The 25,542-nt window shown below is 32.8% G+C and overlaps 1 protein-coding gene across 1 annotated transcript; it reads right to left on the bottom strand.

Moving 5' to 3' along the window:
• Positions 1-20,089: 20,089 nt before the first annotated feature.
• Positions 20,090-24,983, bottom strand: LOC139896648 (uncharacterized). Its single transcript, XM_071879294.1, has 10 exons — positions 24,487-24,983; positions 24,193-24,235; positions 22,523-22,626; positions 21,987-22,187; positions 21,763-21,893; positions 21,466-21,580; positions 21,076-21,168; positions 20,834-20,905; positions 20,714-20,781; positions 20,090-20,358 (listed from the first exon to the last, which is right to left on the bottom strand). Exons 5-10 carry the CDS (start codon positions 21,783-21,785, stop codon positions 20,244-20,246), a joined length of 486 nt encoding a protein of 161 aa, XP_071735395.1. The 5' UTR covers positions 21,786-21,893; positions 21,987-22,187; positions 22,523-22,626; positions 24,193-24,235; positions 24,487-24,983; the 3' UTR covers positions 20,090-20,243.
• Between the last annotated feature and the right edge of the window lie 559 nt (positions 24,984-25,542).

The raw sequence follows: 25,542 nt of genomic DNA, 5'->3' as shown, positions 1-25,542 counted from the left end.
ATATTCAACCAACGGACCAAAGTTAATAATGGTCAATGGTGTTTCCGCCGAGGAAGCAAAATATTAGGAGGATTACCAATTTTCCGATGAATTGGATCCCGATGAGGATTCCGATGATGTTATAGAAATTACCTCGACCCAATTTAATAAAGTGAAAGAAAATAATAAGGGAAAAGGTATAAAAATAGAGAAACCCGATTCCAACCCCGATGAACTTTATATGTATCGACAACATCCGTATTTCCTAAAATGTAACAATGACCCGGGAACCTCTAAACCACCAGGTTTTTCTAAACCATTATGGAAAACGACGGCTCGTATTAGAGGAACATCATATATTCCTAGAAAAGTAGGAAAACGAACCAAGTCCGAAGAAAAAGAAACCAGTGATTCAGATTAGAGGGTTGTAATCATGTTGTGTATTATATGTATTGTACTGTGCTTGTACTTTTATGTTCAATGTAAAAATTGCTTGTATTGTTTGTTAATTATCTTTTACGAATCTAATCCTTGTCTATTTTACAGTATAAAAATAAAATGGACGTTAAGGGTAGACGACCGAATATTTTAGAAGACCTACCAGAGGATATGATTGAGGAAATCTTGTTTAGAGTCGGTCAGAATTCATCAGCACATTTAGTTATGGCGAAATTAACTTGTCAAACATTTGAAAGACTTTCCGGAAATGCCTTAGTTTATAAAAGGCTTTCCTTTGATAGGTGGGGTATATCACATTGGGGAGACCGTAAGTTACGCCGTGTTTTCTTTAAAGCATTAAATGCGGGGAACCCAAATGCAATTTTACGCTACGGGTTAAGAACCTATTTTGACTCAACATATCCCAACATAGGATTTCGTGAATTAGAAAGAGCTTCTAACATGAAACATAAAGAAGCATGTTATGCTTACGGGTTAGTGATGTTCGCTTCTTACCAAACTGAGAAAAAGAACATCGGATTGCAGCTTTTAAATAAAACTTTCCCACAAGTGATGGATTCAGTAGTTGGGGTGAGAAACAAGGTTTTTAGATTATTACGGGGCTGTTGGACATTACGAAACCCTCGTCCTTTTGACGACATTACAACATGCTGCCTAGCCAATGGTCATAACGGTTATTTTCCACAAGACCAAGGATGGGAAGCCGTCTTAGTAAAACCAGAATGCATGACTTGTTTTTGGACTTATGAATTGCGTGTCTTTATTTCCTTTGCTGAACAACTTGCGTATTAACTAGATTTATCTTCAAAACTGTCCTGTATCAAAGTGTACTATATTTCATGTTATATGTAATATAGTGAAGTTGTAAGTTTGAAGAATATTTATATGTGATATATTATTATAATCAGTTTTTCATATGGAATTGTAGTTGTTGAATTGTATATTAGCTACTAAGTATGAACTTAACGGGTAGGTAGTACCCGAATTTAAACTTATAAAATGCTAGTATGAAGAAAAAGCTTTTATAAATGAGTTCATATTATGCTACGAATTACTATTGACTACTCTTAATATTCTGTATGATTAACTCGATTCAGTTGTCTATTTTGAAGGAAATGGCACCGACTACTCGACACACCATGAATATGAACGAAGAGGAATTTCGTACCTTTCTTGCTGCAAACATAGCCGCAGTACAGGCTGCGCTACATACCAACAATAACGCTGAATCTAGCAATGCAGCTAATGGAGCGAGAAATCGTGTAGGATGCACCTACAAAGAATTCACTGCCTGCAAAACTTTAGAATTTGATGGAACTGAAGGACCAATTGGATTGAAACGGTGGATAGAGAAAGTCGAATCGGTGTTTGCCATAAGTAAGTGTACTAAAGAGGACAAAGTTAAGTACGCTACGCATACCTTCACAGATACTGCGTCAACGTGGTGGAACACCTATCTTGAACAGGTAGGACAAAATGCTGCTTACGCACTACCGTGGTCGGCATTCAAGCAATTAATGAACGAGCAGTACCGTCCTAGAAACGAAGTCAATAAACTCAAGGCAGAACTTACAGAGTTACGAACACAAGGGTTCGACGTTACCACATATGAACGAAGATTCACAGAGTTGTGCCTATTGTGTCCGGGAGCATTCGAAGATGAATAAGAGAAGATCAACGCGTTTGTAAAAGGGTTACCAGTAAGGATTCAAGAAGATGTGAGTTCACACGAGCCCGCTTCTATACAGAAGGCAAGTCGAATGGCTCATAAACTCATAAATCAGATTGAGGGAAGAATTAAAGAGCATGCGGTCGAAAAAGCCAACACGAAACAACTCAAGAGGAAGTGGGAGGAAAACGGTGACAAGAGTCACCAGTACAACAACAACAACAACAATTACAACCACAATCGCAACAACTATCCCAACAACCGCAACAACAATCGCAACAATAACCGCAATCTTAACAATAACTACAACAAACATCCCAACAACAACAACAACAACTACAACAACCGTTGCAACAACAATAACAATCCCAACAACAACCTCAATAACAACAACGGTAACAAAAACTAAAAACAGCCATGTCATAGGTGTGAAGAAAATCATCAGGGGTTTTGCACAACATTTTGCAACAGGTGTAAAAGAAATGGTCATAGCACGACAAAGTGTGAGGTCTACGGACCAAAGTTTAACAGAACTAAAGGAACAAATAATGCCGGAACAAGTAATGCCGAAACGAATAGTGTCGGAGCAAGTAATACCAACGCTGTTTGTTATAATTGTGGAAAATCGGGCCACATTATTAGAAATTGCCCGAATCAGGGGAATACTAATGGGCAGGGCCGTGGGAGAGTTTTCAATATTAATGCGGCAGAAGCACAGGAAGACCCGGAGCTTGTTACGGGTACGTTTCTTATTGACGATAAATCTGCTTATGTTTTATTTGATTCGGGTGCGGATAGAAGCTATATGAGTAGAGAATTTTGTGCTAAATTAAGTTGCCCATTGGCACCTTTGGATAGTAAATTTTTACTCGAATTAGCAAATGGTAAATTAATTTCAGCAGATAATATATGTCGGAATCAAGAAATTAAACTGGTTAGCGAAACATTTAAGATTGACTTGATACCAGTAGAGTTAGGGAGTTTTGATGTGATAATCGGTATGGACTGGTTGAGAGAAGTGAAAGCAGAGATCGTTTGTTACAAAATGCAAATCGCATTATACGAGAAAAAGGAAAACCCTTAATGGTGTACGGAGAAAAGAGCAACGCGAAGTTAAATCTTATTAGTAACTTGAAGGCACAAAAACTAATAAGAAAAGGTTGCTATGTTGTGCTAGCACACGTCAAGAAATTCAATTCCAAAGAAAAGAACATCAATGATATTCCCGTCGCAAAAGAATTTCCTGATGTATTTTCGAAAGAATTACCGGGACTACCTCCACACCGATCCGTTGAATTTCAAATAGACCTTGTACCGGGAGCTGCACCAATAGCTCGTGCTCCATACAGACTCGCACCTAGCGAAATGAAGGAACTTCAGAGCCAATTACAAGAACTTTTAAAGCGTGGTTTCATTCGACCAAGCACATCACCGTAGGGAGCTCCTGTTTTGTTTGTCAAGAAGAAAGATGGTACATTCAGGTTGTGTATCGACTACCGAGAGTTGAACAAACTTACCATCAAGAACCGCTACCCACTACCGAGAATCGATGACTTATTTGATCAACTACAAGGCTCGTCTATTTATTCGAAGATCGATTTACGTTCTGGATATCATCAAATGCGGGTGAAGGAGGATGATATTCCAAAGACTGCTTTTAGGACGCGTTACGGTCATTACGAGTTTATGGTTATGCCGTTTGGATTGACTAACGCACCAGCTGTGTTCATGGACCTCATGAACCGAGTGGGCCATATCTTGACAAGTTTGTCATTATTTTCATCGATGACATACTTATTTACTCGAAGAATGATCAAGAGCACGAAGAACATTTGAGAAAAGTGCTAGAGTTGCTGAGAAAAGAAAAACTGTACGCTAAGTTTTCAAAGTGTGCATTTTGGTTGGAAGAAGTTCAATTCCTCGGTCACATAGTGAACAAAGAAGGTATTCAGGTGGATCCAGCAAAGATCGAAACCGTTGAAAAGTGGGAAACCCCGAAAACTCCGAAACACATACGCCAGTTTTTAGGACTAGCGGGTTACTACAGAAGGTTCATCCAAGACTTTTCCAGAATAGCAAAATCCTTGACTGCATTAACGCATAAAGGGAAGAAATTTGAATGGAAAGATGAACAAGAGAAAGCGTTTCAATTGTTAAAGAAAAGGTTAACTACGGCACCTATATTGTCATTACCTGAAGGGAATGATGATTTTATGATATATTGTGACGCCTCAAAGCAAGGTTTCGGTTGTGTATTAATGCAACGAACGAAAGTAATTGCTTATGGGTCTAGACAATTGAAGATTCACGAACAGAATTATACGACGCATGATTTGGAATTAGGCGCGGTTGTTTTTGCATTAAAGACTTGGAGGCACTACTTATATGGGGTCAAAAGTATTATATATACTGACCACAAAAGTCTTCAACACATATTTAATCAGAAACAACTGAATATGAGGCAGCGTAGGTGGATTGAATTGTTGAATGATTACGACTTTGAGATTCGTTACCACCCGGGGAAGGAAAATGTGGTAGCCGACGCCTTGAGCAGGAAGGACAGAGAACCCATTCGAGTAAAATCTATGAATATAATGATTCACAATAACCTTACTACTCAAATAAAGGAGGAGTAACAAGGAGTTTTAAAAGAGGGAAATTTAAAGGATGAAATACACAAAGGATCGGAGAAGCATCTTAATATTCGGGAAGACGGAACCCAGTATAGGGCTGAAAGGATTTGGGTACCAAAATTTGGAGATATGAGAGAAATGGTACTTAGAGAAGCTCATAAAACCAGATACTCAATACATCCTGGAACGGGGAAGATGTACAAGGATCTCAAGAAACATTTTTGGTGTTCGGGTATGAAAGCCGATGTTGCTAAATACGTAGGAGAATGTTTGACGTGTTCTAAGGTCAAAGCTGAGCATCAGAAACCATCAGGTCTACTTCAACAACCCGAAATCCCAGAATGGAAATGGGAAAACATTACCATGGATTTCATCACTAAATTGCCAAGGACTGCAAGTGGTTTTGATACTATTTGGGTAATAGTTGATCATCTCACCAAACTCAGCACACTTCCTGCCAATAAGAGAAGATGACAAGATGGAGAAGTTAGCACGACTGTATTTGAAGAAAGTCGTCTCCAGACATGGAATACCAATCTCTATTATCTCTGATAGAGATGGCAGATTTATTTCAAGATTTTGGTAGACATTACAGCAAGCATTAGGAACTCGTCTAGACATGAGTACTGCCTATCATCCACAAACTGATGGGCAGAGCGAAAGGACGATACAAACGCTTGAAGACATGCTACGAGCATGTGTTATTAATTTCGAAAACAGTTGGGATTGACATCTACCGTTAGCAGAATTTTCCTACAACAACAGCTACCATTCAAGCATTGAGATTGCGCCATTTGAAGCACTTTATGGTAGAAAGTGCAGGTCTCCAATTTGTTGGAGTGAAGTGGGGGATAGATAGATTACGGGTCCGGAGATAATACAAGAAACTACCGAGAAGATCATCCAAATTCAACAACGGTTGAAAACTGCCCAAAGTCGACAAAAGAGCTACGCCGACATTAAAAGAAAAGATATAGAATTTGAAATTGGAGAGATGGTCATGCTTAAGGTTGCACCTTGGAAAGGCGTTGTTCTATTTGGTAAATGAGATAAATTAAATCCAAGGTATATTGGACCATTCAAGATTATTGATCGTGTCGGACCAGTAGCTTACCGACTTGAGTTACCTCAACAACTCGCGGCTGTACATAACACTATCCACATCTCGAATTTGAAGAAATGTTTTGCTAAAGAAGATCTCACTATTCCGTTAGACAAAATCTAAATCAACGAAAAACTTCAATTCATCGAAGAACCCGTCGAAATAATGGATCGTGAGGTTAAAAGACTTAAACAAAACAAGATACCAATTGTTAAGGTTCGATGGAATGCTCGTAGAGGACCCGAGTTCACCTGGGAATGAGAAGATCAGATGAAGAAGAAATACCCGCACTTATTTCCAGAAGATACGTCAACACCTCCAACTCCTTAAAATTTCGGGACGAAATTTATTTAACGGGTAGGTACTGTAGTGACCCGAACTTTTCTATGTTTATATATATTAAATGAAATTGTTATTTACATGATTAAGTGTTTCCAACATGTTAAGCAATCAAACTTGTTAAGACTTGATTAATTGAAATAGGTTTCATATAGACATTTGACCATCCAAGTTGACCGGTGATTCACGAACGTTAAAACTTGTAAAAACTATATGATGACATATATATGGATATATATATATATAGTTAACATGATATTATGATAAGTAAACATATCATTAAGTATATTAACAATGAACTACATATGTAAAAACAAGACTACTAACTTAATGATTTTGAAACGAGACATATATGTAACGATTATCGTTGTAACGACATTTAATGTATATATATCATATTAAGTTATATTAATACATCATGATATCATGATAATGTAATAATTTAACATCTCATTTGATTTAATAAACAATGGGTTAACAACATTTAACAAGATCGTTAACTTAAAGGTTTCAAATCAACATTTACATGTAACGACTAACGATGACTTAACGACTCAGTTAAAATGTATATACATGTAGTATTTTAATATGTATTCATACACTTTTTAAAGACTTCAATACACTTATCAAAATACTTCTACTTAACAAAAATGCTTACAATTACATCCTCGTTCAGTTTCATCAACAATTCTACTCGTATACACCCGTATTCGTACTCGTACAATACACAGCTTTTAGATGTATGTACTATTGGTATATACACTCCAATGATCAGCTCTTAGCAGCCCATGTGAGTTACCTAACACATGTGGGAACCATCATTTGGAAACTAGCATGAAATATCTCATAAAATTACAAAAATATGAGTAATCATTCATGACTTATTTACATATAAACAAAATTACACATCCTTTATATCTAATCCATATACCAACGACCAAAAACACCTACAAACACTTTCATTCTTCAATTTTATTCATCTAATTGATCTCTCTCAAGTTCTATCTTCAAGTTCTAAGTGTTCTTCATAAATTCTACAAGTTCTAGTTTCATAAAATCAAGAATACTTCCAAGTTTGCTAGCTTACTTCCAATCTTGTAGAGTGATCATCCAACCTCGAGAAATCTTTCTTATTTATAGTAATATATCTTTCTAATACAAGGTAGTACTCATATTCAAACTTTGATTCAATTTCTATAACTATAACAATCATATTTGGAGTGAAAATCTTACTTGAATTTGTTTTCGTGTCATGATTCTACTTCAAGAACTTTCAAGCCATCCAAGATCCTTTGAAGCTAGATCATTTCTTGTCACTTCCAGTAGGTTTACCTACTAAACTTGAGGTATTAATGATGTTCATAACATCATTCGATTCGTACATATAAAACTATCTTATTCGAAGATTTGAACATGTAATCACTAGAACATAGTTTAGTTAATTCTAAACTTGTTCGTAAACAAAAGTTAATCCTTATAACTTGACTTTTAAAATCAACTTAACACATTTTATATATCTATATGATATGCTAACTTAATGATTTAAAACCTGAAAACAATAAAAACACCGTAAAACCGGATATACGCCGTCGTATTAACACCGCGGGCTGTTTTGGGTTAGTTAATTAAAAACTATGATAAACTTTGATTTAAAAGTTGTTATTCTGGGAAAATGATTTTTCTTATGAACATGAAACTATATCTAAAAATTATGGTTAAACTCAAAGTGGAAGTATGTTTTCCAAAATGGTCATCTAGACGTCGTTCTTTCGACTGAAATGACTACCTTTACAAAAATGACTTGTAACTTATATTTCTGACTATAAACCTATACTTTTTCTATCTAGATTCATAAAATATAGTTCAATATGAAACCATAGCAATTTGATTCACTCAAAACGGATTTAAAACGAATAAGTTATGGGTAAAACAAGATTGGATATTTTTTCTTGTTGTAGCTACGTGAAAATTGGTAACAAATCTATATTAATCATATCCTAGCTAACTTATATTGTATTATACATGTATTCTAATATATTATGTAATCTTGGGATACCATAGACACGTATGCAAATGTTTTGACATATCATATCGACCCATGTGTATATATTATTTGGAACAACCATAGACACTCTATATGCAGTAATGTGGGAGTTAGCTATGCAGGGTTGAGATTGATTCCAAAAATATATATACTTTGAGTTGTGATCTAGCCTGAGACGTGTATACACTGGGTCGTGGATTGATTCAAGATAATATATATCAATTTTTTTCTGTACATCTAACTTTGGACAACTAGTTGTAGGTTACTAACGAGGACAGCTGACTTAATAAACTTAAAACATCAAAATGTATTAAAAGTGTTGTAAATATATTTTGAACATACTTTGATATATATGTACATATTTGTTATAGGTTCGTGAATCGACCAGTGGCCAAGTCTTACTTCCCGACGAAGTAAAAAATCTGTGAAAGTGAGTTATAGTCCCACTTTTAAAATCTAATATTTTGAGATGAGAATACATGCAGTTTTATAAATGTTTTACGAAATAGACACAAGTAATTGAAACTACATTAAATGGGTGAATGATCGAAGCCGAATATGCCCCTTTTGCTTGGTAACCTAAGAATTAGTAAACCGATCTACTAATTGACGCGAATCCTAAAGATAGATCTATTGGGCCTAACGAACCCCATCCAAAGTACCGGATGCTTTAGTACTTCGAATTCATTTTTATCATGTCCGAAGGATTTCCCAGAATGATAGGGGATATTCTTATATGCATCTTGTTAATGTCGGTTACCAGGTGTTCACCATATGAATGAATTGTATCTCTATGTATGGGATGTATATTGAAATATGAAATCTTTTGGTCTATTATTATGATTTGATAATATATAGGTTAAACCTATAACTCACCAACATTTTTGTTGACGTTTTAAGCATGTTTATTCTCAGGTGATTATTAAGAGCTTCCGCTGTTGCATACTAAAATAAGGACAAGATTTGGAGTCCATGTTTGTATGATATTATGTAAAAACTGCATTCAAGAAACTTATTTTTGATGTAATATATTCTTATTGTAAACCATTATGTAATGGTCGTGTGTAAACGGTATATTTTAGATTATCATTATTTGATAATCTACGTAATGCTTTTTAAACCTTTATAGATAAAATAAAGGTTATGGTTGTTTTAAAAATAGATGCAGTCTTTGAAAAACGTCTCATATAGAGGTCAAAACCTCGCGATGAAATCAATTAATATGGAACGTTTATAATCAATATGAACGGTACATTTCACTATTCGCAAGTCAAACCTAGTGTTTATCATCTCCGTTGTGTCTACGTACTTTCCTGCAATATTGAATCACAATATTGATACGTGCGCATTCATACCTTATCTTTTATATATTAATTGTGTATCCATGTCTAGTGCTCGAGTATATATGTTTATGCATGCTTGTATACTAAATTTCGCCGTTAAACAGTTTATAATGAATCACGAATTAAATACATATATTACTAGTAAAAGGTATATGATATACATGTTTTTGGAAAGCTGACAAAAAATCAATAACTTTTCATTTAGATATCGAATAGTTTCGATGAACGGATTAAAAGATATGATCAACTGAATTATGATTGACGTTAATTGAAATTGATTTTGAATATGTAATTAAGATTTAAACAACTTGTTTACGAGATTGATAAAATGGATTTTTAAATATTACCAGCCGAGTAAATGAATTCTTATATAAAGCACGTCTCGTTTTGTTGAACTATTGTCAAAATTGACTTTTTGAAACAACTTTGGATAACTTTTGTATGTCGATCTCGAGCATTAGGATTATGATACACTATGACCAGACCTAGCTTGGTAGACATTTATTGACCAACATATGCTCTATAGGTTGAGATCTACGGTTATTTGGTATTCCGAGTTTCGATCACATTTCGGTGAACAACTTTATGTACTGCTAAGGTGAGTTTCATTTGCTCCCTTTTTAATTGCTTTTGCAATCTATATTTTTGGGCTGAGAATACATGCACTTTTTTTAAACACAATGGATACAAGTACATACTAAATTCTACACCGAGTTTGAACCGAAAATCCCTTAGCTTTGGTAACTAGTAACTGCCGGTTATAAGAACTGGTGGGTGCGAGTAGTTGTATATGGATCCATAGGGCTTGACATCCCCTTCTGTTCCAGGTATAGAAACCCTAGCCTGAACTATAAAACAGACGTATGCTATTTGAGTTTAGTACACATTGGTTTGTGTGTATTGTACATGTTTGTTGCATGTATGTTAAAACAGGGGTACTTATTATATAGACGTTAAAGTTTAGTTACCAGGGTGCTCAATCTTGTAGAATATTTTGATAAACGTTTCTGGATGAAACAACTGAAATCTTGTGATCTACCTTTATGTACAGATTATGCAAAACATTAAAACTATGAACTCACCAACCTTTGTGTTGACACTTGTTAGCATGTTTATTCTCGGGTTCCCTAGAAGTCTTCCGCTGTTTGCGTATATGTTAGACAAGCTATGTGCATGGAGTCTTACATGGCATATTTTTTAAGGAAACGTTGCATTCACCAAATCATCACCATGTATCTTATTTTGACTCATTGTCAACGGAAGTACCATTGTAAACTATTATTTACGGTGATTGTCTATATGTAGATATCATCAGATGTCGAAAACCTTTGATTTAAATATTCATTTATGGTGTGCCTTTTCAAAAGAATGCAATGTTTACAAAACGTATCATATAAAAGTCAAATACCTCGCAATGAAATCGATGAATGATGTGTTAGTCCATATGGATTTGGAGTGATCGTCACAGAAGGCCTGGACGGCGTCCAGATTAGTGCACAGACCTGCTTTGCTGGAAACACACAAGTGCACGAACCAAACTTCAAACAATCACATTTTATGATCCACAAACAATCAAAACATGTATCTTATATCATCGGAAAGGTATTTTGACGAGGAAAACAACTAAACACATTTCATCAATCAATCTACTACTTACAACAACCAAAAATGCATTAAATGCTCATCATTAATTGCATCCAAGTTCATAAATCTCATTTCATGATTCGGTGATCCATTTTACATAAATGATATGCCGTTTCAAAGGTAATTAATCACACATTGCAACTAAACACTTACAAGTAACATTGTCAAGCATTTAATGCATCAAAATTCACATTGTAGACCACTAAACGCTAACCAAAAATCATAAACTCATAAATTATGTTATTGAAGTTTTCTCAATCAACCTACACATCAAAATGAAGCTAGTGATGCTAGGAACACAATTAATACTTGCACTTTAGCATATCAACAACATTTAATCATCCAAAACTCAAGATCAAACACACACTTTTCAAGTTCATGCTAGTTACACTAAAATAACGAGATCGAGCATATAAATCACATAATCATGTTAGACTTGAGCCATAGACACTAATTAACACTTCTATAAGTTAAAAACATCAAGAACACAAAATCTAGTGTTTTTAGAAAGTTACCCAAATGCAATAAAGTTGGTATGGATTCGAAGAGGAAGATGCAAGGATTCCGAATATGTAATTTGTTTTGGTGAACGCTTGCTAGATCGGATTTAGATGAAGATTCTTTGTTTAAGGGTTTGAGAGCAAAAGTTTGGAAGTAAGAGAGAAAGAGGAGGATGAATGAATGGAGGAGAAGGTGTTGACCACTTTGACCAAGTCAAAACTTTGGCATCTTGGCAAGTTTAGTCCCTCAAGTTTAAAAGCGGGTGCATGAATTACCTAAACGAGATATTTTAAAACGCGTATTAATGGAAGAGGTTATAAATATATAACGGACTTTAAAATAGTATAACGGAAGATAAACGGAAAAAGGCGGGATGTTACATAATGAAACGGAAGAAGCTAATTTATAGCGCAATTCCAGACACGACAATCAAGACAATTCACCACATTTAATCAAAGAAAATCCTAATTTCCTTAATTACCGGAGAATCAAATATTATAAAGATTTTCTTTAATTCCTTGAATTCCGAAAATCAATCGTGACTACGTCAAAAGTTAAGGCGAACATTTAATTTCCTCATTTCACTCTTTTGTGATAGCTTCGTTTATACTCTTCTTATAATCGAATCGTTTCATCCATATCACCCAATGTTGATAAAACTCTATTTTTTAACTCATATTCATCATTCTTGTTGTAAACAATGACGATCTCTATCAAATTTCATGACTATGATTTTCATGAACTCTTCTCTATTTTGTCTACCCTAATATTGTGGCATAAACGCTCAAGGTTTATATAAGCTCACTATTATTCATAACACATTTCATGTGTATTGAAATGCTTGTATAGCGTCATCATCTCTTTCTGAGAAAACCTAATAATGATATTCTTGTTAAATCCTTTAGATAACCTCCACATTAATGATAAAATGCACTTCATAAAAGAACCTGTAGAATTTATGGTTCGTATACTCTTGAAACAAAATAATATTCTATCTGTTGAAATTCACGCAAGGCCCCGAGTATACCTGGGAACGTGAAGACCAAATATCCTCACCTGTTTACAAACAACGCCGACTGATGGCAACAACTAAATTTCGGAACGAAATTTCTATTAACGGGGGGATACTGTGATAACCCGAAAAATTTCCGATTAAATTTAAACTAAACCTCGACTAATTCCGATGATTCACAAACAAATAATTTTAAATACTTAAATATATATATATATATATATATATATATATATATATATATATATATATATATATATATATATATATATATATAATAACTTAAAATATAATACGATTTAATTATGTAAAATAATATGCAAGATAATATAGTTGTTGTATTATTATTATTACTTTAATTATTATTATTAATATTAAATTAATATCATTATTATAATTAAAATAAGTATTATTAGTATTAATACTAAAAGTATTCTTATTATTATATATTTACTAATTATTGATATTTAAAATATATATATATATATATATATATATATATATATATATATATATATATATATATATATATATATATATATAACAAACAGAAACCGGATTAAATTAGGTATTCAACTTTTTCAATTTTTTTTATTTTCTTTCTGCTATCTGATCGTGAATCCAATATTAGCTAATAACAAACGATTTTCGAGATATCATATCTGCTTTCTGTATTTTTTATTTTTTTTATTTTTTTTCTGTGGAATCATGAATTATGAGTCGACAATCCATTCATCATATTTATATAATCAAATCTCTTTGGCTATAAATTCAGACGAGTGTTATCTGTATGTTTATCACAATTTACTACTACAATTCATAAAATAAAAAAAAAACAGCTTCGTATCCCTGTTCTTTCCTCATTTTTCAAAAACCCGAAATCGAATCCAATTTCAAAATGTAAAATTTCAGCATTGTTATAAATCTTTCATTTAAACTATCTGTAAAGTTTCAAGGTCTAATTTTTTCTATCGAGTTCTAATTTTTGAGTCAAAGTTTATGAATAAAAAAAAATCAACAAGTGTTCTTGATCAAATTCGAGTTTAATTTGATGATTCAGATTAAATTGACGATTTGTGAAGTTTCTAGGAGTAATTTTAAACATAATTCGTGTTGAGATCATAGTCTATAACGTCCTATGTGACGACCCGAAAATTTTTGACCAAATTTAAACTTTATCTTTAAATGATTTAATGTTTTTGACACGATAAGCAAAGTCTGTAATGTTGAGTCTCAAGTTTTGGAACTATATTCATGTAATCAATTATTATTCGATTGTTCTCAACGATTCGCGAACAATTATATATTATCATTAAGATTAATATTATTATTAATAGTATTATACATAAAATACTACGACGAGGTTATGTCCAAACGATTTCAAAAATGGTTTTCAAGCGGGATAAAGCTAAGGAAACTATGGGTTATAGCTATGGAGGTTATGGGTAATGTTCGTGGGTATTGTTTGCAAATCAAACCTAGTGTTTATCACCTCTGTTACGTCTACGTACTTTCCTGCAATATTGAATCACAATATTGATACGTGAGCATTCATATCTTATCTTTTATATATTAATAGTGCATCCCTGACTAGTGCTCGAGTATATATGTTTATGCATGCTTGTATGCTAAATTTCGTCGTTAAACAGTTTATGATGAATCACGAATTAAATACATATATTACTGATAAAAGGTATATGATATGCATATTTTTGGAAAGCTGACGAAAAATCAATAACTTTTCATTTAGAAATCGCGTAATTTCGATGAACGAATCAAAAGATATGGTCAACTGAATTATGATTGACGTTAATTGGAATTGCTTTTGAATCTGCAATTAATATTTAAACAACTTGTTTGTAAGATTGATAAATTGGATTTTTGAATATTACCAGCCGAGTAAATGAATCCTTATATAAGGCACATCTCGTTGTGCTGAACTATTGTCAAAATTGACTTTTTGAAACGACTTTGGATAACTTTTGTATGTCGATATCGAGCATTAGGATTGAGATACACTATGACCTGACCTAGCTTGATAGACATTTATTGACCAACATATGTTCTCTAGGTTGAGATCTACGGTTATTTGGTAATCCGAGTTTCGGTCACATTTTGGTGAACGACTTTATATGCTGCTAAGGTGAGTTTCATTTGCTCCCTTTTTAATTGCTTTTGAAATCTATATTTTTGGGCTGAGAATACATGTACTTTATTTTAAACGCAATGGATACAAGTACATACTAAATTCTACACCGAGTTTGAACCGAAAATCCCTTAGCTTTGGTAACTAGTAACTGCCGGTTATAAGAACTGGTGGGCGCGAGTAGTTATATACGGATCCATAGGGCTTGATATCCCCGTCCGAGCTAGAGCACTAGCCTTTTAACGGACGTATGCTATTTGATAAGCGTACACGTTGGTTTGCCTGTATTATTAAGATGATTATACAAAGGGTATAAATTATATATACGTTAAGTTTAGTTACCAGGGTGCTCAATTTCGTAGAATATTTTGATAAACGTTTCTGGATGAAACAACTGAAATCTTGTGATTCACCTTTATGTACAGATTATGCAAAACATTAACACTATGAACTCACCAACCTTTGTGTTGACACTTGTTAGCATGTTTATTCTCAGGTTCCCTAGAAGTCTTCCGCTGTTTGCTTATATGTTAGACAAGCTATGTCCATGGAGTCTTACATGGCATGTTTTTCAAGGAAACGTTGCATTCACCAAATCATCACCATGTATCTTATTTTGACTGCATTGTCAACGGAAGTACTATTGTAAACTATTATATTACGGTGATTGTCTATATGTAGAAATCATCAGATGTCGAAAACCTTTGATTTAAATATTCATTTATGGTGTGCCTTTTCAAAAGAATGCAATATTTACAAAACGTATCATATAGAGATCAAATACCTCGCAATAAAATCGATGAATGACGTGTTCGTCCATATGGATTTGGAGCGATCGTCACATCCTACAAATCAAAATCATTTTTTTTTTTGTTCTTCATCATCGAACAGCAGAATTTATATATATGTATATTTTTGTTTTGTTTTGTCTATTGAACAAACTTCCCTAAAAATAAGCTGTTAATTAAGTTTCAAGTCCTAAATTGGAATTGTATTTTGTGGTTATTGAGGATCGATGGTCAATTTAGGTGTGAAACAAGAAGAAATGGAAACAGAAAACAAAGTGGGGTTAAATATAAATGGATTATGAATTAAAACAGAAAAACGAAGACAGTCTATTGGTTAGGGGTGTTGGTGTTTAACGAGGGGTCACGGGTTCGAGCCCCGTCTTGGGCAATTTTTTTTAGAAAAGGCTTATAAAGGTAGTTTTCATTTATTATTATTATTCTTATTACTATTAGTATTATTATTATTATTGTTATTATTATTATTATTATTATTAATAAGTATTACTATTATTATTAATATTAACATGATCATTAAAATATTTATTAAAACTATAATTATTATTAAACTTACCATTATTATTAATATCATTTTTGCTAAAACTATCATCTTTACTTTTTAATTATTAGTAAAACTATTATTTGTATTAAAATTAGTATTATTACCATTATTATTATAATTATTAGTAAATCATTATTATCGAAACTATCATTTTTACTAATAAATATTTTGTACACCGAATACACTTATTTCATATACTACAATTATATTTCATATAATTATATATCAAATATATTAACATTTTTATATAAATATTCTTATATAACAAATTAGGTATTTTTAATATAATACTAACCAAATATATATTAATATAACTATATAAATATTTATCATTTTAAATACATATACACAAATTAAATATACATAATATATAATATAAGTTATAATATGTGAAATTGTTCAATTACGATTACATGTTTTAATATATATAAAACTGATATAGGTTCGTGAATCCGAGGTCAACTCTGTACTTGTTCAGTGCCATCCTATGCATATTTGCTACAAACTATCGTATCGTATCGTGAGTTTTCATAGCTCCCTTTTTATATATATTTTTGGGCTGAGAATACATGCGCAACTATTATAACTGTTTTACGTTTAGACACAAGTACTCAAACTTTTATGCTATATACATGCTTTGTCATGCTAAATCCCTGTCGTAATATCGTTAATTGCTGAGGTATAAGATGCAAGCTTAGTTATTGTGAGTAGCACTACTGAGAGTGACGTCTCTAGTCAGTTGACCGTTGGTCTTTGACTACATAATAATGATTCAACGACATGAATAACAAGTGTCACGGGGTAACTTTCGTTTAGTCGTGATATTACAAACAGCAACTCTTTCGATTGATATATTTGGTATCAATCAACTTTAAACTTAAATCTTGTGGTCTAATGCTATACTGAACTATTAATTTATGATAAACCTATGAACTCACTCAACCTCGTGTTGACTTTTTAAGCATGTTTATTCTCAGGTCCTACATAATGCTTCCGCTGTGTATTTGCTAATTGAAAGCAACATTTCAACGAGTCATTCATGGATAATTTGAAGGACTTGCATTTGCTAATTTGATGATGATTGTTTGCTATGCTTGGAGTCTTCATTACATATCATATCAATTAAAGACATTTAATGCGTTGTTTATTAAATACACTGTAATCTATTTATCTTCCGCTGCAAAACTCAATAAAACGTCTCATATAGAGTCGTTCTCGTTTATACAACTGTGATTTGATATAATTAGTCACAAATACCCCATGCCCTATTTGGGGGTGTGACAAGGCCGCCGATCCTCTTGTTATCGAGACCTTGTTTGTATATCGGCTAGCTTGATGATATATGCTTATACCTGTTAGGACTGTGTAATTCACTTAGCCTCGTGCTAACCCCTCACTTCCTCCCCTGCAGGTAGATTTGTATGGTAGGGTTTTGGGAGGAGCTTATTGTGCTGGATATGTTTGAAGAACAAACTCCGAGTTCTTTTGTATAACATAAGAATAGTTGTTTAACGTGACACCAGATGATCTATGATAACTGTGTGGTATTGTAAAATATAATTATGGATACTTAATTATTATATGTATAAAGATTCCGCTGTGTAATTAAAAAAAATGGAAGGTGTTACAATTTTGCTGAAATGACTAACAACTTTTCTAAAATTAAACTCGCGGGAGACATCACGCAAAATCACTTTTAAAATTTGTCAACACTGCGAGCTCTTAAACCAAAAGAACTTTAAATTTTCTTCGTAAGTTTTCAACTCTATGTGGTCTTGTGATTTATGAGTGATTTTATTTGGTAATTTTTATACTTTTCCTATATCGCTATTACATACCAATATGAACTGCAAATTGTATTTTTTGTACGATTTTTTTACACATTCGTGCAATGCACGAGCTCAAAAACCTAATGTGTATATATATGTTAATAAAGTGTGCTTAAATGTTAGTCTCAGGTGTTCATGTTTCAACCAAACGGTACCCTCAATTTTCTTCACAATTTTCTTCACAGATATGCAAACTTAGGAAGGCCCTTTACGGAACGAAACGTCCTGGTATATAGAACTCAAGAAGTTGCGGCGGATAGCCGGATACATCTGTGTTCGTGATGATAAAGTTATCTCGATAAGGGGTCATGGTTTAGAACCACGTGACCACTAAAAGTAAATCTAATTAACATGAAGATATAAGTTATGAAATTAACACATCTGTTACAATAACTTCAAAGTACACAACGTTTACCAAAAGGATGACAAGGTTAAATTACGTAATTATTACAAGATAAAAAAAAGTACGAGATATGATATGATCATATGATGATTCAACACAAGAAACTTAAAAAGTGGCCACTTTCTGACACCAAAGATGATCCACTTGTAGGAAGTATCGGACCCAGGATTTAGGGTGACTGGTAGCACAAAATCATATCAAAATATATGGATAGATCTAAGATTTTCTATCGACGAGTGAAATGTCAATTTAATCTCAAAAGTGATCTAATTTATAATTAAAATGCTACTCCGTATATAAGTGTTTGATTTACATCAATGAACATTAAAATAATATTTTGGTAGTGTATATAGATCTATCAACCATAAATTATCTGGAAAAAAAGCAAAGACCCAAGTAAAATTAAAGGTGATGATCCGTACACCACTAATTTTTAGCCATACACCACTAAAGATGTTTTACAATATTGTAATGTACAATATCATAATGCATATTTGGTAGTGTACGGTTAAAAGTGGTGTACGATATAGGGATGGCAAAAAGACCCGTACCCGACTGGGAAACCCGAAACCCGATATTTTTGGGCCGGGTTCGGTCCGGGTTTGCGGGTCCGCGGGCCGGGTTTGGGTTCGGGTACGGTTTTAGATACAAACCCGGTTACCCGGCTCGTATACCCGAAAAGAGACCCGTTTAAATTTCAATAATTGATCATATATATGTGTGTGTGTATATATATATATATATATATATATATATATATATATATATATATATATATATATATATATTATGTAGATGGTTTAGTCACTCGGGTTGTATGTTGAGCTCTCACCAACTCAGGTCCTGTTTCTCAGCTTCATTACATATGCCATGAGTTGTCTGTGTTTCTATTTATTTTATTTTAAGTATTCCATATGCAGCTGTTATGTTGTATTTGTTGTTGTATGATAAACTTCGATGGGATTTTATGGCCATAAAGTGCTTGGCATGGAATATACTGTACTCTTTCAAATTATAAAATAATATATATATATATATATATATATATATATATATATATATATATATATATATATATATATATATATATATATATATATATATATGTATCTATATTTTTTATAAATTATATTTTTTATAAATGAAGACTGACACTCTTCGGACAACATCTTTACCCGATAGTAAGTAAATGGGTACCCCGAATACCCGTGGGGAAACCCGAAACCCGATAGTAAGTAAATGGGACCTGCCGGGTATGGGACCGGGTTTGGGACAGGGTTTCTTAATCGGGTTTGGGACTGGGATTACCTAAACCCGGCCCAAACCCGGCCCGATGCCATCCCAGTACGAATCACTCCCCAAAAATTAATGTGTTCTCTACATATTTAGCTCGTCAACAAAGTTTTCGCCAACAACAAAAAAGCTGCCATGTGACACCAAAATTAAGTAAATGGAGAACGTACGTTTGTTAACAATTACTAATAAAAAAGTTACTCCGTATATAGCATAATAAATTAAACTAATACTCGTACTGAAGGTTTAAAATGATTTATAGTATAAGATTAAAATGTACCGTAAATAAGGTAGTGGGCCCTTGAAAGGTCTCTCTCCTTCATCTCTTCCATTATCTCTCTCTCTCTATTATTAAATTGGACTCCAAAACCTTCCATTAACACTCAACTTCTTCTTCTGAATGGTTGCACACTATTAAATCTTGGTATTACTATACAAACTCAGCCTAAGTAATAGTAGTCTAGCCCAAATTGACCGGTTGCAAGTGCAACCACTCCTAACTAACTAGATCCGCCCCTGCTTGTAGAAAAGCATTCGAGCAGCTTTAGTACCTGAATGTGGTTGTTAACTTCTGCGAAATCAATAGGTGTCTGTCCGTCCATGTTTTGCAGAGTACTAAATCAAGAAAATCAGAAATTTAATACAAGCAGCAAACCTGAAAATACTAGTAGCCAGTTCGACCCTATATAAACGTTTGTTTGGGTTATCCTATTGCTTGTGTGGGTCGGATGTCGAAACGGGCTGAACATGTTGATATAATTAACCACTAGCTATTAAAAAATTCAAAGAAAATAAAAATAGAAGGAAAAAAAAAGTGTTTGCAGACGGGTCAAGTGCCAAGCGTTACCAAACAAAACTGTAACATGTCCTGGAACTTGCTCGCATTGACCCGTTACCCAAACCACCCAAACATTTATATATAAGTTATATAAAGTAATGTGGATGTGGATTAGGTAAATGATAAGCTTACACGTCTGCACCATTAGCAAGTAAGAGGGCAACACATTCTTTCCTTCCATAACAAGCGGCATAATGGAGCAAGTAAGAGGGCAACACATTCTTTCCTTCCATAACAAGCGGCATAATGGAGGGCCGTACTTTTTCTGTTATCCAATGCATCCAGCTTTGCTCCAGCCTCAAGAAGAACTTGAGCACATTTCAACTACAATTGCTCTCATTATCAATAATCAATGTTGATTTGTTGACACTTTATGGATTAATCAAGCATTCAAAAGTACAAATCAAATATTAGGTGCAGAGGTGTAAATAAAACAAAACACCACAAAGAAAAAAAACAAAAGCATATGTTTCTAGTATACAATCATATCTTACCTCACCATACCAGCAGGAATAATGTAATGCTGTCCTTCCCTTTGAATCTTTCTCATCTTTATCATCACCAGACTCTAATGCCTTTTTCAAACCCTATTAATATGAAACCAAGAAAATAAATAAATTTCTTTTCATTAGTCAGCATATAAAAAATTATTATTATTATAGATTTCATTCTTATGATCATCTTTGATACACATTCTCAGACTATACAATGATGATGGTTAAAGTCTCCCTTGTTATTGCATAAAACCTCCTGAATCATCAAATTACCATTAAAAATGTTTTAACTATCAAACTTCGCACTAAAAAAAAAAAAAAAAAAACAAAAAAAAAAAAAACATAGTAAGAAATCATTATATTCATATCATATTATTAAAGCAAAAGTACCTTAAAGTCACCAACACTAGCTGTCTGATGAACAATAGACATTACGTCTTCTTTAGCTACCGGATTTAATGCTTCTTCACCCAGTTTCTTTATAAAAATTTGCTCACTCAAGTACCTAGTTGTGGTCAAGATGAAAAACCAAACAATTTTAAATCCATGTACTAGTAACAAATATATTGATAATATTTCATAAAACTCTAATAACTCACTTCCCTCGAATAAAAACACAAAAATCATTATTTAAAAAGTTTGTTGCATGTTAATCATGTATGAAATGATGTTTAAAAATTGAACAACCTCATCATAGATGTTAATTGCATCTCTCCTATAACAGATGGATCCTTTTTGATACGTGCTATTAGCTCTTCACGTGGATTTTTTATTGCCGGATTAGATCAACTCTCAAGTATCCGAGACATTGATGGATCCTGCAGTATATAGACAAAATAAAAAATTAAAAAAGCCATTAATGTTGTATCACATGACCACAACAACATAAGCTAGATGACACGAAATAGTACCTGCATTATAGTATTGCAAAGGCATTCAACCATGTCTATGACTTCTGGTTTCTGCATAACCTTAACCTGCTGCTGAATGATATAAAAAGACTGGTGAACACCTTCATCAGCACCATGGAAAGCTTGTTGGAGTATCTCAGCAAGTTGGTTACATGTAGGATCTTTTTCTATTTTTTTTGCTAATTCCTTAATGCTTGGATCCTATAACCAGCCCCAAAAACATAAAATATGTAAATCACCTCGGAACAAAAGCTCTACACTAAACAATTTATTGGCTGTCTTATTGCTAGAGTCAAGTACATGTGGCTTTTTATTACTTGTACACCAATCCTTTTAATTTGGTTATTATAGGTACCTATTAATTATTAAAATTTTTAACATAATATATATATATATATATATATATATATATATATATATATATATATATATATATATACCAACTGAGCCGCATGTGTGTGTATGTATTATTTATGTATGTAGTAGACATACATATATTATGCACTCATGAATAGGTATGATAGAAAGTATCATACATAGAATAGATCAACTATAGATGAAAAGTCAAATGGCATGGACGGTATATCTTAAGAGCTTGATTCTGAGGATGTTCTCTTTACGGCTGGGTCATTCTTCACTTCTGCATTAAAAAATTAATAATAATTCACTTCAACAACTTTAGATTGATCAAAAGATAATACTATCACGTGACACACACACACACACAAAGTACAATCAACAATGAAGAAACATATGGTCACTGTTGAAGCAAAGGCATAGAACTTGAAGCCTTTAATTACACATGGAAGGATCAAAGGCGTTCGCGTGAGATTTTCGCTCCCTTATTAGTTGATCCGTATTAGTTGGTTAGGATAAAAGAGTCAAAGATAGTCTTATTTTGTTTAATTATTAAGATATCTTGTTTCATTATTTAATTAAATATTACCGAGTTGGAGTCCTAGCTTGAGTCGGTTAGCTTGAGTCTTTCTTTTACGGATAATATATATATATATATATATATATATATATATATATATATATATATATATATATATCTTGAAAAAAAAATTCACATATGATTGAAAAACAATGGAAGAATAACATTCAAGAAAAAAAAATCGAAAAAAACGAAAAATAAAAAAATTAATTTTACTTCCTTCCCTAAAAAAGTGCTTTCCTCTTGATTATAACCCTATATATATATATATATATATATATATATATAGATCAAGAGGGAAGTAACCAATCGGGGGGAAGCAAAAACTTTTTTTTTTTTTTTTTCGTTTTTTGAAAAAACTTTGTTCACGAACATTATAGATGAGACGAAAATATGAACATTTAGTAGAGACACTTTGTGATAAATGTTTTTATTTTGGCGGGAAAACGCTCGAAGAAGTAATATATAACAATTATCGTGTTTTTCGAGCGTATGTTGAGGTTTTAGCTATTGGGGTTTAGATATTAGGGTTTAGATATTAGGGTTTAGAAATTTAGGGTTTAGGGTTTAGATTTAGGGTTTAGATTTAGTTTTTAACACGAACGGTTTAGAGTTTAGGGTTTAGGGTTTGGTGTTTTGGGTTTAAACCCAAAACACCAAACCCTAAACCCTAAACTCTAAATCGGGCTAAATTTTACTTCACAAAACATGAAAAAAAAACGTTCATATTCTTCACGAACAATATTATCTTGAATGTTATTTTTGTCGATCGTTTTCCCGCCTAAATAATGACATTCATCACGAAGTGTCTCTTCTAAATGTTCATATTTTCGTGTGATCTTGATGCCGGAAAAAAAAATTCCAAAAAAACGAAAAAAAAAATAATTTGCTTCCCCCCGATTGGTTACTTCCCCATTGATCATGCCCCTATATATATATATATATATAATAATAATAATACGGAAGAACCAACTATCTATCTATCTTTTTGATTAATATTAATTCATTGTTTAAAGCTTGCTGCATTCCAGCTTCAATCAATAATTCACGTCATTATTTGGGTGAAAATTTGTTCAATTAAATCACGTTGATGTTGGTGTTTTAATTATTTGTTGCGAGACTTGCGACAAGCGCTTGTCTTCCAACGAATCTTGATCCTCATCAAGTTATCTGTATATGTAACTAATTTAAGACCAATCATCCAATCAATCAATATTCATTTATCCGTATGTTATATCTTCACCACCAACTAAACTTCAAAACACATACCAGTAGAAGTCTCATGTTTGAACGCAGCATCTTTCTCATTGACCTATAACCAAAAACACAACACAACATGACACAACACAATCAAAACCATTAACATAAAGCAAACCCTAACAAATAAACATTAACCTAGCACTATCAATAAATCAACAAATATTATTCAATAATCAAACAGTCCATCTACGAAACCTATTTACTTAATTACTGCAAAGCTTTAGTAAACTACAGTGAATCAAACGGTGAGGATTCAAAGAGTAAATAGAAACTAATAATAGGAAGTTGAATTGATAAGTTTACCTGAGTCATGATGATTGAGTTGTTGAATACAATAAATCACTAACAAAATTATTTATAGATTGAGGATAAATAGTTGGGGGTGACTTAGGTTTCTGATAAAACCTTTATTTTGGGATCACGGGGGAAGGAGAACACGATGGATAATGGATGATATTTTTAGATTTGATAATTACGCAAGGGACGAAATCAGGGTTTGATTTGATATCAACCCTACCCATAAATCGGGATAGATAGTCAAGGCCCGTACAGTCAAGGCCCATGTAGAGAGTCCGTTTAGTTAATTAGAGGATTTTATGAATGGATGATATTTTAAGATCGGGTTTGATTTTAAGAGTTAGGGTTTGATTTGTAGTAGAAATTATTTGCAGATTTAAAAGTTAGGGTTCGTGTTACCAGTGAACTTTTGATTTTAAGAGTTAGGGTTTGATTTTGTAGTAGAAATTATTTGCAGATTTAAAAGGTAGGGTTTGTTTTTATAAAAGAAAGTATCTGCAGATTTCACGATATGATCAAGAAAGAAGATGGAGTAATAGTTTCTTTTACAGTACCTACTTATTGTATTTAAATACAACTAAGGTCCCTAAAATTTCACACTTTAGCATCCAAGCCCCTAAAAAAATTTAATGAAGCTAAATGTTGTCAGATACCTTGTACAGAGTAAATTGCAGAGTCTATTTTTATGTTGAATACTACTCCGTATTACATTTACATAAGGAGAATAAATCAATATCGTGATGTAAATTGTTATTACCATCCAAAGTTGATGTAAATTGATAAATTAATAATGTAAAAATGTGGTTTAGATTAGTGAAGGAAAAAAGGATATATATATATATATATATATATATATATATATATATATATATATATATATATATATATATATATATATATATATATATATATATATTAAAAAATCGATTGACTTTTTACAAAAGCAAGGTTGTAAAACTCGCGACTCGGGGAGTACTCGGCCGGAGGTTTTTGAGGAGTAATCGGCGACTCGGGGAGTACTCGGATGTTGACTTTTGTTGACTTTTCTAATATAACTAAATA

The sequence above is a fragment of the Rutidosis leptorrhynchoides genome, chromosome 3, assembly GCF_046630445.1.
Source record: "Rutidosis leptorrhynchoides isolate AG116_Rl617_1_P2 chromosome 3, CSIRO_AGI_Rlap_v1, whole genome shotgun sequence".
In the NCBI taxonomy this organism is placed as follows: Eukaryota; Viridiplantae; Streptophyta; class Magnoliopsida; order Asterales; family Asteraceae; genus Rutidosis; species Rutidosis leptorrhynchoides.
Note: the sequence above shows the minus strand (reverse complement) of the source record. Positions and strands in the feature narration are given on the sequence as shown.

Coding starts and splice junctions, on each gene's coding strand:
- LOC139896648 (XM_071879294.1), bottom strand. CDS start 21,785: ATGCAATTAACATCTATGATGAG. Junction 20,906..21,075: donor ATTCCTGCTGGTATGGTGAG/GTAAGATATGAT, acceptor GAGCAATTGTAG/TTGAAATGTGCTCAAGTTCT. Junction 20,359..20,713: donor CTTGCTAATGGTGCAGACGT/GTAAGCTTATCA, acceptor TTCTTGATTTAG/TACTCTGCAAAACATGGACG.